The sequence below is a fragment of the Gavialis gangeticus genome, unplaced genomic scaffold, assembly GCF_001723915.1.
Source record: "Gavialis gangeticus isolate Ggan-Ray unplaced genomic scaffold, GavGan_comp1, whole genome shotgun sequence".
Taxonomy (NCBI): Eukaryota; Metazoa; Chordata; order Crocodylia; family Gavialidae; genus Gavialis; species Gavialis gangeticus.
In genome coordinates, this window is record NW_017729004.1 from 69,394,821 (window position 1) to 69,411,717 (window position 16,897).

The following is a 16,897-nucleotide window of genomic DNA, read 5'->3' on the forward strand; positions in this document are numbered from 1 at the left end:
ATAGGTACATAGAGAGAGAATAAGTTGTCATGTGAATGTGACTAAGCTAGAATGCACATGGTAGCAGCTACAAACAGTAACTTTGAGTAAAGCGCATCAACGGTAACTTTGAGTAAAGCGCATCAAGAATAAATGGATCAAGGGTAGCGAAAAGCCAGTGGGGAGTCTACATTTTCAAGTATTGCTAGGGGTACAAATAACTTTCAAACAGAACACCCTCAAGTAATACCAGGAACACAATGCACTTAATAAAATCATTTTCTCAGATTGGTCCAAGTCAATGAAAAGCTAATATTGCTCAAGATGAGACTTGCTCCTCGAACTCTTTGCTCAAGGACAATATTGGATGAGGAAAGCTTTTTATATAGAGGACTTGTATATCTGACCCAGTGATTTTAGACCCCTAAGAAGGTGGAATTTAATAATGGGGGTAATAGTAAACCTCCTAGTTACATCAACATTTCTTCTTTACCATTTATTTGATGCAGTATACTGGTTTTCTGTTATACCTGAAGGAAGCTACGTTGATGGGCTGACAATTTACTGAAGGCCCAGATTGTTTCGAGTCTTTTGAGAGAATTTTTGTCGGCATTTCATTGCTTTGTCATATGTAAAACACTTATAGGAAAAATATGGTTTTAACTTATAACTTCTGGCCATATTTGAATAGAATCCAAAAGAGTCTAATTTTAAAAATTCTCCAAGCTAAAGTTGTGATATAGAAATCCAAAAAGAAAGGCTAAATGAAGCTGGAAAACTCAGGAAAGATGGGTTGGGAACAGAATCCTATGTATTTACTTAAATGTTATTTAAGATGCTGAAAGAAGCACTTAAAAAATAAAGTCATGTACCTCCTCTCAATTGTTTTACAGTGTTTCATACAGAGTGTTATATCAAGTTACAAAGTAAGAACAAAGTCCATAACTGATGCAAGATGCAAAACTGGAAGAAGTTACATTTCTTAATAACTTCAAAAATTGTTTCCCAACTTATAAGGGATAATAGGCTGCAGTCATTCTATTACAGATACTGCATGCTCAACCGCCCTTTGAAGCATCATTATTTCAGTTCTTATTCATACGGGTGGAGTCTTTTTTCTATGTTGGAAGTAGAAAGACTGATGTTGATCCCTCTGGGTTCATATCAGTTCTTGGCAAGTGTGATGTGACTCACTGCAGCACCGAAAAGTTTCATAGGAAAAGCCTATAAACATTATATTAGGTATTCATTGCACGTAATAAGCTAATGCGGAGTTAACATATAGGCTGAGCACAACATTTCCAATTCTGCAAAGTGCTAAGCACTGTGCAGGAAAGGGCTGAAAGACTTCTACTTTTCTGCTAAAAGCCTTAGACATGTCTGAAAATTGCACAGAACATATTACACTTTTTGTTCCCCTTCCACTGAGTAGCACCCTACTTTGCAAATAATCCCACTAAGAACAATGGAACTATTCAAGGAGTAGGGTTTTGTCCAGCGTTAATAAGCATGACAGAATCTGATCTGTAGGAACAACGAGTAAGAAGAAAAAGATAGACCAGTTGTGATATATAGATATATATATATATAGAGAGAGAGAGAGAGAGACAGAGAGAGAGATTCACCTTAAAGTGATTTCATTTTTTACTTTATGCAACCAGAACAAAGGAGTATTTTAAATTCTGCTGATTTACTAGAGACATTTGTACTCTAAAAATTTCACAGATAGTTCTGAATATTCATTAAATTTGCTTTTCATGTAACATTTACTTTTATCTTACTTAACATAGTGTTGGGTGGGTGGAAATTTACTGTCAAGGACAGGTGAAGTGTTCTGAACTGGCTCCAGACCTAACAATGCACTTATCATAAAATAATAAAAAGATTGATGAAAAACAGCACAACACAACCACTACTTAGAGAGAAGAACAGATTGAAGTAATAAATGTCACACAAATCCAAATCCATCAATGAAAGGAAGTATCTTTAAGTTTCAGAGATACAGTCTCTGCCACCTCACTCAACATCAGCCCTTACCAGTAGTTAGGAGACCTACAGAGTCATTGCCAAACAATATTTCACAATAAAAAGAATGTTTGAGGAAGTCTTAATCACCATTTCAGATCTTTCTGAAATGAAAAGCATGCTTGACACATCACTAAAACCAAGATTTTTGCCACCCTGACATCTGGGCAAAAGAGGGAAAACACGAGATACTCAAGGAAAAAGTAGGAAAACTAAAATGAAGAATATATTATGAGAAAGAAAATCAAAAGTAACAATTTGCCCTAACATGGAGACCCAAGTTGATGGAACATCATAACCATAAATCAGTGGAATAAGTAGGGGGTGGCAGACAGGGCAACCATCCCAGGTGCTGACCTGGGAGGAGGGGCAGGGGGCTAAAATAAGTTTCTGCTGCTGGTAATTGCTATTGTAGCAGCAACTGGAAGTCACTGCTGCCCCTATGCTATGGTTGCCCAGCTGCATTCCTACACTGTTGCCATAAACCATAAACAAAAGCATAAGAATCACTGGAGTATCAACAGATAAAATGCCTACTCTTTTTCACTGAAGTACATCTATCAAATGTCAGCCACCTTAGATGTTAAGAAATGCCTGTAAAAATGTGGAATACAAAGGGTAGCTACATCTTTTTTAAAGGTATCATCTTGTTCTCAGGGTTCATATTTTTTAAGGTAAAAAAAGCCTTTATGGTTCCAGAGAAAATCTCCAAAGAATGACCGAAGTGCCAGTAACACAGTGTAAACAGCCTAAAACGGTTCCTGTTTATGTCAAGGTAATATTAATTCAAGTGGCTAACAATGATAATTTAAAGTTAAAATTGTGAATTATTTCACTGAGGGTTATAGCTCACAAGAAAGGAGAGGGATAATCACATGGTGAATACCTACTGTGAGTGAGTTTTCATTTTGGTGCTTGCATTATACAGTGCATCAGAAAATTCCATCTCTTAATTTTTCCCTAACTGAAATAGACCCAAGCTGAAGTCTCACATAAGAGTATCGAAGTCCCTCCAACGTGGAGCGAAGCCCAGGAAATGAGAATGATCTTTTACTAACAATTTGAATATTTTGGAATCATAAAATAGAAGGACTGGAAGGGACCTGCAAAATCATCAAGTCTAGTTCCCTGCCATGGGCAGGAAGTTATTGGGCTCAAATGAGCTCAACAAGGTACCTATCCAGCCTCATCTTAATCACATCTAAGGATGGTGACTACACCCTCTGCTGGGTGTGTTTCTGGTAACCCTTACAGAAAAAAAGTTTTTTCTTATGTCCAGCCTAAATTTTCCCTCAATTAGCTTGTGCCCATTGGTCCTCATCCTCCTTTGAGGTTCCTTCTTGAAGAGTTGCTCCCCTGGATTTTGATGTTCACCTCTAACATACTTGTAGGCGGCTCTAAAGTCACCCCTCAGTCTTCTCTTACTCAGAATGAACAGGCCCAGTTCCCAGAGTCTCTTCTCAGAGAGCCTATCCTCCAGGCCCCTATTCATATGGGTGGCCCTCCTCTGTACCTTCTCAAGCTTATCCACATCCTTCTTGAAGTGTGGTGCCCAGAACTGGACACAGTACTACTCCAGCTGTGGTCTCACCAACACCAAATAGTGTGGAAGGAGTACCTCTCTGGATCTACTGGCAACACATTAGCTGATGCACGTCAGAGCTGTTTGCCCTGCTAGCAACTTCATTGCACAGTTGACTCCTGTTCATTTTCCAGTCAGTTGTGACCCCCAGGTGCTGTTCAGATGTTGTGTCAGCCAGTGGACCACCACCCATCATGTAGTTATGGTGAAGGTTCTTCCTACCCAGGTGAAGAACCCTGTACTTCTCCCTGTTACTCTTCATCTCATTCCATTCTGCCCAAAAACCAGTCTGTCAAAGTCATCCTGGATCTTTACCCTATCCTCTGATGTGCCCACATTTCCCCACAGCTTAGTATCATCTGTGAGTTTAATCACTGAGCTTTCCAACCCCTCATCCAAGTCATTAATATGTTGAAGAGCACAGGTCCAAGCACAGATCCCCAAAGGACACCACTGGAGACGGCCCTCCAGGAGGAGGCCATCCTGTCGATTACAGCTCTCTGGGATTGGCCTCTAAGCCACTTGTCCATCCACCACACTGTAGACTGATCCAGCCCAGTAGCCTCCAACTTAGTCAGGAGGATCTTGTGGGAAACAGAATCAAATGTTTTCCTGAAGTCTAAGTAAATGATATCAACCTCATGACCCTCGTCCAGCTGGTTAGTTACCTGGTCAGAGAAAGGACAGCGGTTCAGGCATGATCTACCCTTGACAAAGCCATGTTAGTTACTTCTAAATACCCCACCACTTGCCAGCTTGTAATTGATGGCCTCCTTAACAAATTTTTCAAATGTTTTTTCCCAGGACTGAAGTCAGACTGACCAGTCTATAGTTTGCAAGGTCATCCTTCTTCCCTTTCTTGAAGATAGACACCATGTTGGCCCTCTTCCAGTCATCCAGGACAACTCCCAAGTTTCACAACCCTTCAAACAGCTTTACCAATGGCCCTGCTATACCAATGGCCCTGCTATAAGCTCAGCTATAAGCTCAGCCAGTTCCTTCAGGGCTCCTACTTTTTTCTCAACGGTAAAAGTATATTAAGGACTCCTAAACTTTCATGAATCTATTCCTTCCGTATTTTCTTGTTGCAAAGCCAGAGACCTTGTATATCTTACGTGAATTACTAGAGGTACTGTGAATCACTTCTTCGTGACTTCAAAACTGAATTATATTGCTGAATTTTAGGTCTATTCAGAAAATAGCAAAATGGAGGCTTAAGCAGAATACCCTGTTGCTAGCCTATTACAGTACAACCTCATTATAATGAACTCCTATGGAACCACTGTAAGAAAATCTAGTTTTGTGGTAATATTTCTGGTTTAAATGCATTTATGTTGTAATAATGTTGCATGCCTCAGTTTCCCTGACTAGCTCTGGGGAGTGGCAGGGAGAGTTTAGAGAGATTGGAGCCATGGCTGCTTTTCTAAGGGACAGAAGACACATTCAGTGACAAAGAAGGGAAGTGTCATATTGACAATTCAACAAGGTGGGCTACGTAAACATATTTTACAGATGCAGGAGGTGTCAAGAGAAGCATAAAACAATGGACAGAGCAGACTGAAAAGCTCAGAATCCCCAAGAGACTGTGGGAGAAAAGCTGGGCTAACTTTGGGGTATTTAGAGGTGGTGGAGGCTGTATTGGGGACAGAGGTGTTGCTCAACCCTTTGGAGGGGAGAAAGGACTTTGCTTTTCATGCTACAGTTGCCCGATAAATGCCTTCTGAAGAGAAGCCATCTGCTTGGGAAAGGAGTTCACCCACAAGTCCCCTTTGAAGAGGTAAAGTTCTGGTCTCAGGAGCTGCACTGAGGTTCTGTCATGGCTCTGAAGGACAGCCGCGGGTAACCAGGGAAGGTCAGGGACCAAATGGTTGAGTCTTGAAGTCACATGAATTCAGAAGCTCATCCCACTCTGGAAGCCACACCTCACCAGGCTGGAGGGGCTACTTAGAGTAAGACTAGACAAAGCTGGGGGTCCCAAGCAAACAGTTCCCTAAGGGAATTTATGACAACCAAGAGAGAAGAGTTGTTTTGTGGGTTTTTTCAAAGAGGATAAGCAAGCAGCAAGGACTGCTGTGGGTGATATTTTTTATTGGACCAGCTGCATGACTGATATAGATTTAGACAAGCTGCTGTAAATTACAACTTTTATACTCATTAAAGAGAAGTGTAATTACTGTAAGTTAAGAAACTGTAATATTTTGTATCTGAAATGTTGACAAATATGTTGTTTATACTAAAAAAGATCAGTATTGTTCTTACCTTCCAGAGGTCAGGTGATCCTTCAATGAGTTTGGCTTTCGTTTTACAGTATTTTAAAGCTAAGTGCAAACATTCCGTGCCGTAATCCAGGTCATAGTCATTGCACTGTAGTAATTAAAAATAAGAAAAAAATAGCTTTTATACTCTTGAAACATAACTGCAACATCACTTTGTATGTGAGAATATTTTTTATCCTGACTTAAACACACTTTAGGGAGGTGTGTGTATATATATTCACACACACACACACACACACAAAAATAAACACTATATATTTCTTCTCAAACGTGTGCACACAGAACTCTTCAGTAACAAAGTTCCATGTTAGAGCAACAACCTAGATGGTGAGGACTGGACTGAAGTATACCCATTTCTCATGTGGCTAGAAGGAACACTTCACAGCTCAAGTAAGGAGGATTCTAGCCAATAAGCTGGATGCAGTAACCTCTGAACTGCAGTACAAAAGCGCTGGTCTTATCAGTTGAGGACAGCTAAATGTTGAGGGCTTGTACAACAAGAATTCTAGGACTGTGAAGCTAACATAGTGTCTCCTTAGCCAAGGTACCCTCAGAGACCCAAAGTAGAGGCTATGGGTTCTTCGAGGAGGTGCTTCTGACTTCTTGAACCTCACGCTACTCTGGTCCTGGTATAAACCGAGTGGCCTCTAGTCTACTCCATGATTTGAGGACCATTTATTAGCTGAGAAGGGATCCACATTCTTCTTTTCCAAACCAAGAGGAGGTGGGAGAAAGGATGCCAGTGGAGAGAGCTTCACTTGGGAAATTCTCAAGTGTCTCCCTGTGGACAAATAACATCCTGAGGAGAGCAAATTAATGACTGAATTAATTAAATTCCCTCTGTTCCCTCTCTTCCACTCAGGCTAGAAAAGGAAAAAGAAAAACAGCTCAATACAACAAAAATTATTTTTAAGAATTAAGCTGGTCAAATATATAAGCAGAAATTGCAATCCAATTCACTTAGTCTTGTTCTTGTATAGCTAAACTGTTTAAGGAAATGCGTAAGTCAAGAAAATTTCCTTTGCTTCTGCTCAGATTTTGTAATGTCTCAATGAAATAAGTATTATTTGAGCAGGGGCTTGGACTAGCAGACCTCCTGAGGTCCTTTCCAACCCTAATTTTCTATGGTTCTATGAAATAATGTTTGAAAACTAACCTTGTGCTACTTTTGGGCAGGACTTTGATATTTTGCAATAAACTCCAAAGTAAATCTGCTGGGAGTGAAATACCACAAAACTATAGGTAAGCCTCAGCATACAATACAGAGTACATACATTTCAGTGAATTTACAACCATTCATTGTTGCTGAGGCTTTTTGCGCATCTTGAGAGGAGTTTTGGTTAGAATATAATAAAATGCAAGCATCTAGGTCTTAAAAGAAGCATGGGTCATCTTCAAGTCCTCCACTAACCGAAAATACACACATTTTAGTATTTTGAATATCCAGCTGCTCAAACATATCTTTAAATAACTTATTTTCCTCTTTATTATTGAAGACATCTGCTCTCCTTTTGTTCTGGAGATAGTTTGCACCAGACTTCCAGCTGTGTATCTGCTGTCTCAAATATCTGCTCCAGAACTTAAACTTTCCCAATGTCATTGAGCCTGGTGTCTGTGATAGTTACAGGAAACTGTACCATGTGACCAGCTCATGAGAAGGTGAGGGGAGAGGGAAAGAATAAAAAAAGGAACCATATGATGATTTGTCTGAAGACTGAAGTAGTTCCAAGGCTCAGGCCTTTTAGAGAATTAAGCTGATGGTGTTTGGGATGCAGGAGTTGGTGGGAATATTACCTATAAATGTTCTGCTTTTTTATATCAGACGTTCTGCAGGTAAGGTTGAATCTCATGCTATGAATTTCTCTGAGAACCACCAAAGCTTCTAAAGAAAGCACATTAAAAATAGTATTAAAATTTCACTTATATTCAGGTCTGTTAATAAGAATCTAAGTGACTCTGAGTTGAGACTGTCCTGTCTTTTCACTTCTTTTCTTAGCTGACATAATTTCCATAGACTGTCCCATAAAACTAGTGCATTTAGGTTTAAACAATTAGAGCTAGTTCATAGTGGTAAATGTCACAAGAGTACAAGTGTTAGCGAAATACGTTTTAATTATTTCTGTGCTTTGTGTCCGATTTAATTTCATTTCTTGAAGTCAGTCATACCCTAACGATGGTTTATCCTCTTTATGAAACATTTCCCCTAGTAATGATATATAATAAATGTTTTGATAAAAAGCTGGAATTGTTCCATCTTGCCCCTGTATCATTTGGTACACATGCATTTAAAAATAAAAACAATTTTAATTATAAGCTAGTGATTTCAAAGATACAAATTCCTAAAACTTATCTTGTTCATTCATTTTAAGGCAGTGGAATCTTTCTGATTTGTGATTGTGTAGCGTTTCAGCATATTACTAAGAAATAACTAGTATCCATAAAGAATTTCCTAATGATAGAAAATGTCTAATAATAAACTTCTGGCATGTAGACCCACTTGAATATCACAGGTCTTACTGGTGATTTTTTTTTTTTTTTTTTTTTTAACATTTTGCCTCTAAATCTTTGTATATTTGAAACTTAAATCCCCATATTGAGGAGCCGAATTCTCCACTCCATTACATTTGTTGTGGGCATTATTTAGTTCTTGAACATGTAAATTCTGTGGAATTTAAATAACATTGTGACACCTTTATACTGCTACTGTTAATGCCACAAGGTTCCTGAAACATGGCCTCCCTCTTCGCCATGTATTATAACTTATTTCATTCTCCTAATTTCATGCTCCTAAGTACTTACCCAAAGCTGTTAAAACCTACTCTGGGAAATATGTTGCTAAAATTATTCATTCTTTCCCTTATATTTGGTATGTTAAAGAATCTTTTGTTGGTGGTGGTGGTGGTTGCAGCCTCTGACACAGACTGGGAAAAAATATTTTAAAATACTGTAATCCTCAACTATATCATCCTACCTAAGGCTTTATCTAGCTAGGTCTTAAAAACCTTCAAGGATGGAGATTCCACAACCTTTCACCATCAGGTAATTGAAGGTTGCTATTAAACCCCACTCAGTCTTTCTTCTCTTCTTCAGACAAGAGTCCAGCTCTTTCAGACTGTCCTTGTAAGTCATGTGCCCCAGCCCCTTAACCATTTTTATTGCCCTCCACTGGCCCCTTTCCAATTTGGCCACATCCTTTCTGTATTGCAGGGGGGGCAAAACTGGATAAGGTATTCGAGATGTTGCCTCAACAGTGCTGAATACAGGAGAATAATCATTTTCCTCGATATGCTGGCAACGTTCCTACTAATGCAGCCCAGTATATCATTAGCCTTATCGACAACAAGGGAACATTGTTGGCTCGTATTCAGCTTGTTGTCCATTATAAAGGTCCTTTTCTACAGAGCTGCTGCTTAGCCAATAGGCCCCCAGCCTGAACCAGTGTACGGGACTGTCCCATCCTAAGGACTTTGCACTTGTCCTTATTGAGCCTCATGGATACATCGAAATGAGTGTGCAAGTAAGTTTGCAGCACCTCAAAGCTGTTGAGGCACTGCAAACCACATGCAGCTGATGTGAACCTGTTCACAGTGCCACAAACAAAAATTTGACACTGGGCAATCCCAATGTCAAAAAAGAAAAGTGGTGTGGTACATGCAGCAGCAGCAGCACGTGTCTCCAGAAACAGAACCTGGCTGGCCAGAGCCATGCTCTGGCTGCTGGCCAGGCTCTGAATGGCTGGATCTGTGCCGCTGCTGCCCCAGGAGGCCTCAGGATCCCAGGTAAGGTTGCTGGGGTCAGCACAGGTGCTGGCCCCAGCCTCCCCCACCCCACCCTCAGACAAAAGACAGTAATACAAACATGTGCTGGTGCTATTTTTGCTGTGGGAAGAGCATGCCCCTGCCCATGCACATGTCTGGACACGCCCTATGAGATTTCTTTTGATCCAATCCTCCAATTTGTCTAGATCTCTCTGGATCCTAGCCCTACCCTCCAGTGTATCCACTACTCCCCCAGCTTCATGTCATCGACAAACTTGCTGAGGATGCACTCCATTCCATCTTCTATGTCACTGATGAAGATATTGTGCAAAACTGGTCCCAGGAGCACTCCCTAGGGCATTCCACTTGATACCAGCTGCCAACTAGACATTGAGCCATTGACTACTACCCTCTGAGCCCAAAGACCCAGCCAGTTTATCTACCTTACAGTCCATTCATCCAACCCATACTTCCTTAGCTCGCTTGCAAGAATATTGTTGGAAACTGTACCAAAAACTCGCTAAAGTCAAGATATATCACATCCGCTGCTCTCCCCGCATCCACAGAGCCAGTCAGCTCATCACTAAAGGCAATCAGGTTGGTCAGGTATGACTTGCCCTCGGTGAATCCATGCTGACTGTTCTCCATTTAATCAAGGTAAATTATATTATTTTGCAATCATTTGATAAGATCCACCCAACTTTTTGAGAAACCCAGGTGAAATGTGGTTTTAACAGACTAGGGGGGACCAGAAGGGTTTGGGGGAGACGCTGTTTCCCCTAGCGCCCGCTGGCATAACAAGGAGTAATGGGCACAAGTTGATGGACAGGAGGTATAGATTGGACATCTGCAAAAACTACTTCACAGTTAGGGCGGCTAGGAGCTGGAACCAACTTCCAAGGGAAGTGGTGCTGGCCCCTACCCTGGGGGTCTTTAAGAAGAGGCTGGATGCCTACCTGGCTGGACTCATTTGAGTCCCGTTTTTGTTTTGGGGTTTTGTTGTTCTCCCGCCCTGGCGGGGGGTCGGGCTAGAAGATCTACTAGGTCCCTTCCGACCCGAAATCTATGAAACTAGGAAAGGTATTCAAAGTGTAGGCCATACGTGGGTCAGGTGCAACATGAGCCATGGGTAACATATACCATGTCATGACCTGACCTGAGCTTGCCCTGTGTAGCAATGACCTAAGTTGAACATGCACTGTAAACAGTGATAAGGTACACTAATATAATACAGCAAAAGCTGTTATCCGGCACCCATGGGAAATGGGGGGTGCTCGATAAACAAATATGTTGGTTAACTGAGAGGCATCTTTGCCTGGTCGGACAAAGCACCACTCCCACCGCGTCCGGTGCGTCAATGTGCCAGGGGACAGGCACCGTGCTGCTCCTCCTGTGGCATCAATGTGCTGGGGGACAGGAAGCGGGGCCCCGCGCAGGCTGCTTTGCCCCGGGCCGTGGCCCAAAGTGGGGCTCAGTGAAACCAGAAGTCCCATTTCCAGTTTTGCTATTGACTGGCATCAACCAGCATGCTGGTTAATAGAGCATGCTGGTTAATGAAGTGCCGGATAACCGGCTTTTGCTGTACAAGGAAATGGAAAAGGACTGGTATAGCTCCGAAGCATAACCAAATATAGAAAACTGCGTTAGGTATCTAATCATGGTTAAACTGTGAGACAGCAGATTTCTCCAAAGTTCAGTGATAAAGCAGAACCAAATCATGAGAAGTCCTCAAGGAAACAGAGAAACCTGGCCAGTGGACCTGTTTTACCCTTAAATCCAACGTGACATAAGCACTGTGTTTATTAATGTGAATAAGTCTTTGCTATTGTATATCCTAGAAAGTAGAGACCTACTTAATTCAGGATTTTGTGGAAAACACAAGATCAGGTCTTGTCTGCAAATTTGGGCATTGTTCACAAAAGTAAAAAAAAATCTTACTAAAAATAAAGTGCTGGTTCCCCCTTCCCCTTGCTGCTGATCGGCTGAGCAGGCTACCCATCACACAGCTCTGCCCCTCTCCTCCAATCAGCATCAAGGGGTGAGAATGCATAACAGACAGCCCTCTTAGGTAATCAGCAGTGAGGGGCAGGGACTCACAATGGGCAACCCCCTTGGGCAATCAGCAGTGAGGGGTGGGCTCACCATGAGAAGGCCACAAAATTGCCTCCACGCACCACAGTCAGGCCACAAAAATCCCTTTCGTTCACTGCAACTTAGGTACATCCCATCTAATAAAGTTTTCAAGCTGTGACTGGAATAGTGTCACTGGTCATCAGTCTTACTCCCAACCCCAGTTAAAACCTGGAGTAACAAAAAGTTGCTGACAATGCCCACACTAACATGCAAAGCAAAGATGTTTGACTAAGTTGTGAAAGGCTGAGACACTATAGTATTTAAATCTGTAAATTGGTTTAAAAATATTGTGCAAGTGATAGCTTTACTGAGATTTCCATGTGCAAAAATTGAAGAAACTGGACCTCTCCAAAACAGCAACAAATAATGCCATATCATCTCTCTCCTCTGCCTGTTATGATTTGCAGGAAACCATAATTATGTTGTTTCCAACATAATCCCTTTAGCAACTAAAAAGAGAATGCCTCTGTGTTCTTTTTCATTAAGTTAAAAGACACTAGTTCTTTTGGCCTTCATAATCATTAAAAGATATTAAATGCATTTGTGAGATCAAATGGGTAACTTCTGGAATTCATTCCCAGTCCAACCCATTTAATTTGAAATAACAAAAATTCTCAGGGTTTTTTGTTTCATCACTCTTAAAGTAGAGCATTTCATTTTAATTTTAAAAGTTATTTGTGCTTAAGAGCTGCTTTGATATGTACTTCTATATTCTTATTGCAATGTTCTTGTGTATCTTTTAAAAATAATTATTGATCCTAGAATTCCCATACATATGACAATTATAACACACACGTCCTTCAACTCTGAAAGTAAAAGCCACCAATTGAAGATCACTCCTATGCTAAGATCATTAAGACATGCAAAATTAACTAAAACTTTCTGATTCTTGTTCCTGTTCCTTGCAAACCAAGCAAGTTTCCATTGCTGATGTGCCAGAGTACATATTCTGAACAAAAACAATTAGTCGCTGTCAAGAACATCTTATTAAGTTATAAAACAATGTAGACACATAAAATAAAAGAGACAAAGAGAAACACAAACCAGTTAGAGATTTGGTGAGATCCTGTTTTTTTGTCTGTGCCTTTTTCAAACATGCCTTTAAAAAATGTGCCTCATGTTCATTATCACAATATTCAGAAAGCAGCGCTGAAGCTGATACCAGCATGGCAAAAACACCAGAATCACAGCTAGCCCTAGAAGACTCAGCCAGCAGCAAGGCCTAAGGGAAAATGGGGAAAACCAGAAGGAGCAAAGAAAACAAAGGAAAACGGATCAAGTAGGAAGCAAAGACATTACGACATTAAGGTGAAAAATAACAAGCTATATTTGAAAGGTTTGTCTGAAATGAGAATCAAATTCATTATTTATCATTCTAAAATGGTACTGCATAAATCCAGCACCTATGTGGTGCTGTTCAAGTAGAGGAGTGACAGAACCCAACAGTAAGACTAAACTGTTTTCTATGTGTAGTTAGTTAGGAAAGCACAACTGGAACAGGCCCCCTGGCAGAGTACACTCCTTAGGTATTATAGGTAACCACAACATAATCCTGCTCAGATACTGGTAAAGCTCCATTTTTAAACTAATTATATTGCTCCCACTATTCCTACTGGGAAGCAGCTGATGGTCTCTCTGTTGAAATAACTAACGATGTCAATTAGAGTCACCTATAGCAGTGATTTTATGATGTGAATACCTTCCCACTACATTCACACACTCTACTACGTGCAGGTACATAAGAAAACAAAAGAAAAAGTATAAGTTTGTAGAACTTATTGTCAAAAAATATATCATTTAGGACAAGAACTCAGAAATGTATATGGATGCTAAGAACATACATTTCAATTACAGAATAAGAAAAAATCCATAAAAGATAAAAAAGCCCCTCTGTTTCTGAACATCAGCCAACAAATTAACTTATGATGGCTAGAAAGAAACTTCCTGAAGGGGCAGGATATTCCACAACTGTCTGTTTTGGCCATTCTCTCAACAACCTTAAACGCAAATGCCATGGAAGGAGCAGGTAAGATTAAAAGAACCATGAATACAGTCCTATAGCAAGGGAGGTGCCAGCAGTGCAGTGGCACTGGGCACTCTTGCACAGCGGGCACCAAATCAGGTGGAAATAATATTACTTAGTAGCACTGGGCAGTGCTCTGCACATGACTTGCACTAGGCACCAAAATGGCCAACTATGGCTTTGCATTAATATGATCTTGTATAGAGGAATAACTGCTGAAACAATGGGAAGACCAGAACAGCTCTGCTTCCTTGTAGATGTACAAGAAAATCACAATTGGCCAAAAGATGTCAGTTGTCCAAAATTACAATTTTTTGATCCCTCTTCTCATTAACACTGAAAAACAAAACAAAAACAAAAAAAATCAATACAGATGATTCCTTCACTAAAATCTGTGCGATGGTACTGTGACTGGGGGTGCCCTGTGACATGGGTAGAGGGGCAGGTGCTACCTTACACATCTGCTCCCGAGTTCCTGGGAACTTGTTGCTCTCAGGCTGTCAAACCTTTTGTTATTTTAAAGAGCATTTTCCCATAAAACCACTCATCAGTTTACTCTTGGGCCCCTACTTCTCCTTCCCCAAGGGGCTGGGTGATCTGTGGGCTGCTCAAGATCTCTGGCTCAGATTAACTGCCTTAAAAAGACTTTCCCTAGGGGTGGTGAAGTGAAGGGGCCCTTGGACCAGGGTTGAGCATCCCTGCTTTAGGAGGTTTAAACCATTCTAAATTGGCTTGTACACCTGGACACTTGTAAACAGCATTTAAATTGATATAAGTGTTATATCTCTCCATACCCTTAGGGTGCAAACACAAGACATTTACTCCAAAATATTTTCCATTTACTCTGGGGGAAAAATGGAGCAAGCATGTAACAATTTATTCCAAAGGAAATGCTGATCCCCAGCACTAGCTTATTTTTTATTTCCTCAGAAGCAAGTTACACTGATGTATGTGTCATAAATCCACTAACATTGTCAGTTTCATTCAGGACTAGCCATTTGCTCAATGTAAACTATTTGCTCCCTGCCACCTTGTGGCTAGCACTGTAATAACACCTAATTCAAGCAGCCAACTTGAAAGCACTGGTCATGTGATCACTCCTTACTAGAGTCATCTTACTGCAGAATAAAATGTGGGGTACATTACTCCCGAATAAATGAACCATGTGTCCATATTCTTACTCCGTTAGAAGAGGTAAACTTTCAAAACTGATAGAATTATACAGTATTTGTTAAGTCTTACTCAGACTAGAGACGAACAAAAAGAAGAGTGTGCATTACCTACAAGAAGTAGGCCTCTGATTAAATATATCTACACAAATTCAATACATCTTCTGTACATAACACATCTAAAAACATTTTTAACAATAACAGTTAACAGCACTCTTCCATTGCTATTTCTCTGTGGTATTACACAGTTATCTTCTGTAACTAGTTTAACGCAGGGTTTACTTTGATACAGGAAAAGATCTACTCCTACCTATGGATTACCAACCTCATTCCCCTCAGATCTCTGCCCAATAATATTTCCAAAGTGTATTGTCTTACCTACAGTTCTGGGTATCCATTTTCTAGAAACACTGTCCCTTGCTGAGGATACTTTATTAATGTATTTATTTACTTTATTTACTCAATCCTAGATGAAGTTTTTTGCCATTTACCATGGGGAAAAAAGTCCCTTGTCTTAGAACAGCATTTCTCAACCCATGGGTCGTGAAAGGGTATGAAAGGGTCACTGAAAAAACCTTTTAAAACGGATCAACAAACTTTAAAAACGGATTCTCCTTTGAAAATCCAGGTGCAGCAGAGGATCCAGGAGCATTCCAAGCCTGCCAACCTGAGTGACAATGGAAAGCTAAACCCCATCAGTGAGATGGGTCCCAGTCCTTTTCCCCTCTCACCCCCACCCCCCAGTCACATGGCTTACCCACCCTCACCTCTGTCTTGTCTGGATTCAGTTTTTGTTTACCTGCATCCAGTTCCCAACTGTAGCCAGGCCCTGGAAAAGAACTGAGACTACAGGGTTCTCACACTGCCTCGCACTTAATCCCAGCACACAAATTATTAATGAAAGCATTAAATAATACTAGATCCAGGATAGATCCTTGGGAACCCCACTTAATACCTCCTTCCAACTAGACACTGAGCCATTGAGGACTACGCGTTGAGCACTTACGTATCCACCTTACAGTACTTTTCTGTAGTCTGCATTTCCTTAGCTTGTTAGTGAACATGTTGTGGGAGACGATATCAAAAGCCTTGCTAAAGTCAAGGTACACCACATCCACTGGTCTCAGTCCATTCACACAGCCTGTCAACCTTATCTTAGAAGGAAATCAGATTGGTCAACCATAATCTTGGTTGGCTGTTCCTGATCACCAGGGATCCAGGTTTTCCATTTGCAACACAAAAAACATGGTAAAACCCAGATTTTTTCATTTTAAGGAAAAAAAACCCTAGATTTTCTCCTTTAAAGGAGAAAAATGCAGGAAATGGTGGGTTTCCCTTTGTAGGCTGGCAGACTTCCAGCCTGCAAGGGGCTGGGGGAGGGTGGTCAGGCAGGGGGCACCACATGCATGGGTGCCGTCACATATGCACATGGCTGCCAAGCAGCCTGGAGAGCAGCTCTCACAGGTAAGTGTGGCAGTGGGGGACAGGGCAGGAGGTGTAATTGAGGCCCCCATAGGGAGGGAGTTGGGCAAAGCTGGGGCTGTTGCTGCCCATCCGAGGCAGTGCATGGGGTTTCAGGCCCAGGGCTGGAATGCACAATGGCAGGGCCTGGATGGGGAGTGGAACACAACCATGGGCAGCTTGTCTAGGGGGTGGGGGGCTCCCCACCACTGCGCACACTCCCAGAGGGGACAATGCTTCCCAGATTCATATGCACAGTAGAGCTGGGCTGCCCACTGCAGGCTCAGAGCTCCCCACCCTGCTGCCCTTCCCCTGGGGCCTCCCCAGCTCAGCAGGTGGGACCCAGCTTGGCACGGCAGAGTGGGACCAGGCAGGGAAGCTGATTGCCACTGCTGGAAGCTCTGTGCTGCTGTGGTGAAGCACCCCCTGCTCATGTGGTAGCAGCAGGGGTGGTGGTACGGAGTTGTGCCCCTCACGGCTGCCAGGTGGGC

General features: G+C 41.5%; 1 protein-coding gene across 5 annotated transcripts in view; it reads right to left on the bottom strand.

Moving 5' to 3' along the window:
- The window catches only part of ISPD (isoprenoid synthase domain containing), a 265,206-nt gene that overhangs the window by 184,644 nt on the left and 63,665 nt on the right, over positions 1-16,897 (bottom strand). For 4 of the 5 annotated variants that reach the window (XM_019508509.1, XM_019508512.1, XM_019508510.1 and 1 more), the window contains exon 4: positions 5,846-5,950. The exons of the other annotated variant lie outside the window; for it this stretch is intronic. In XM_019508509.1, coding sequence (XP_019364054.1) covers positions 5,846-5,950 — 105 coding nt within the window. The remainder of the gene's footprint in view (positions 1-5,845; positions 5,951-16,897) is intronic. 5 annotated transcript variants of the gene reach the window in all.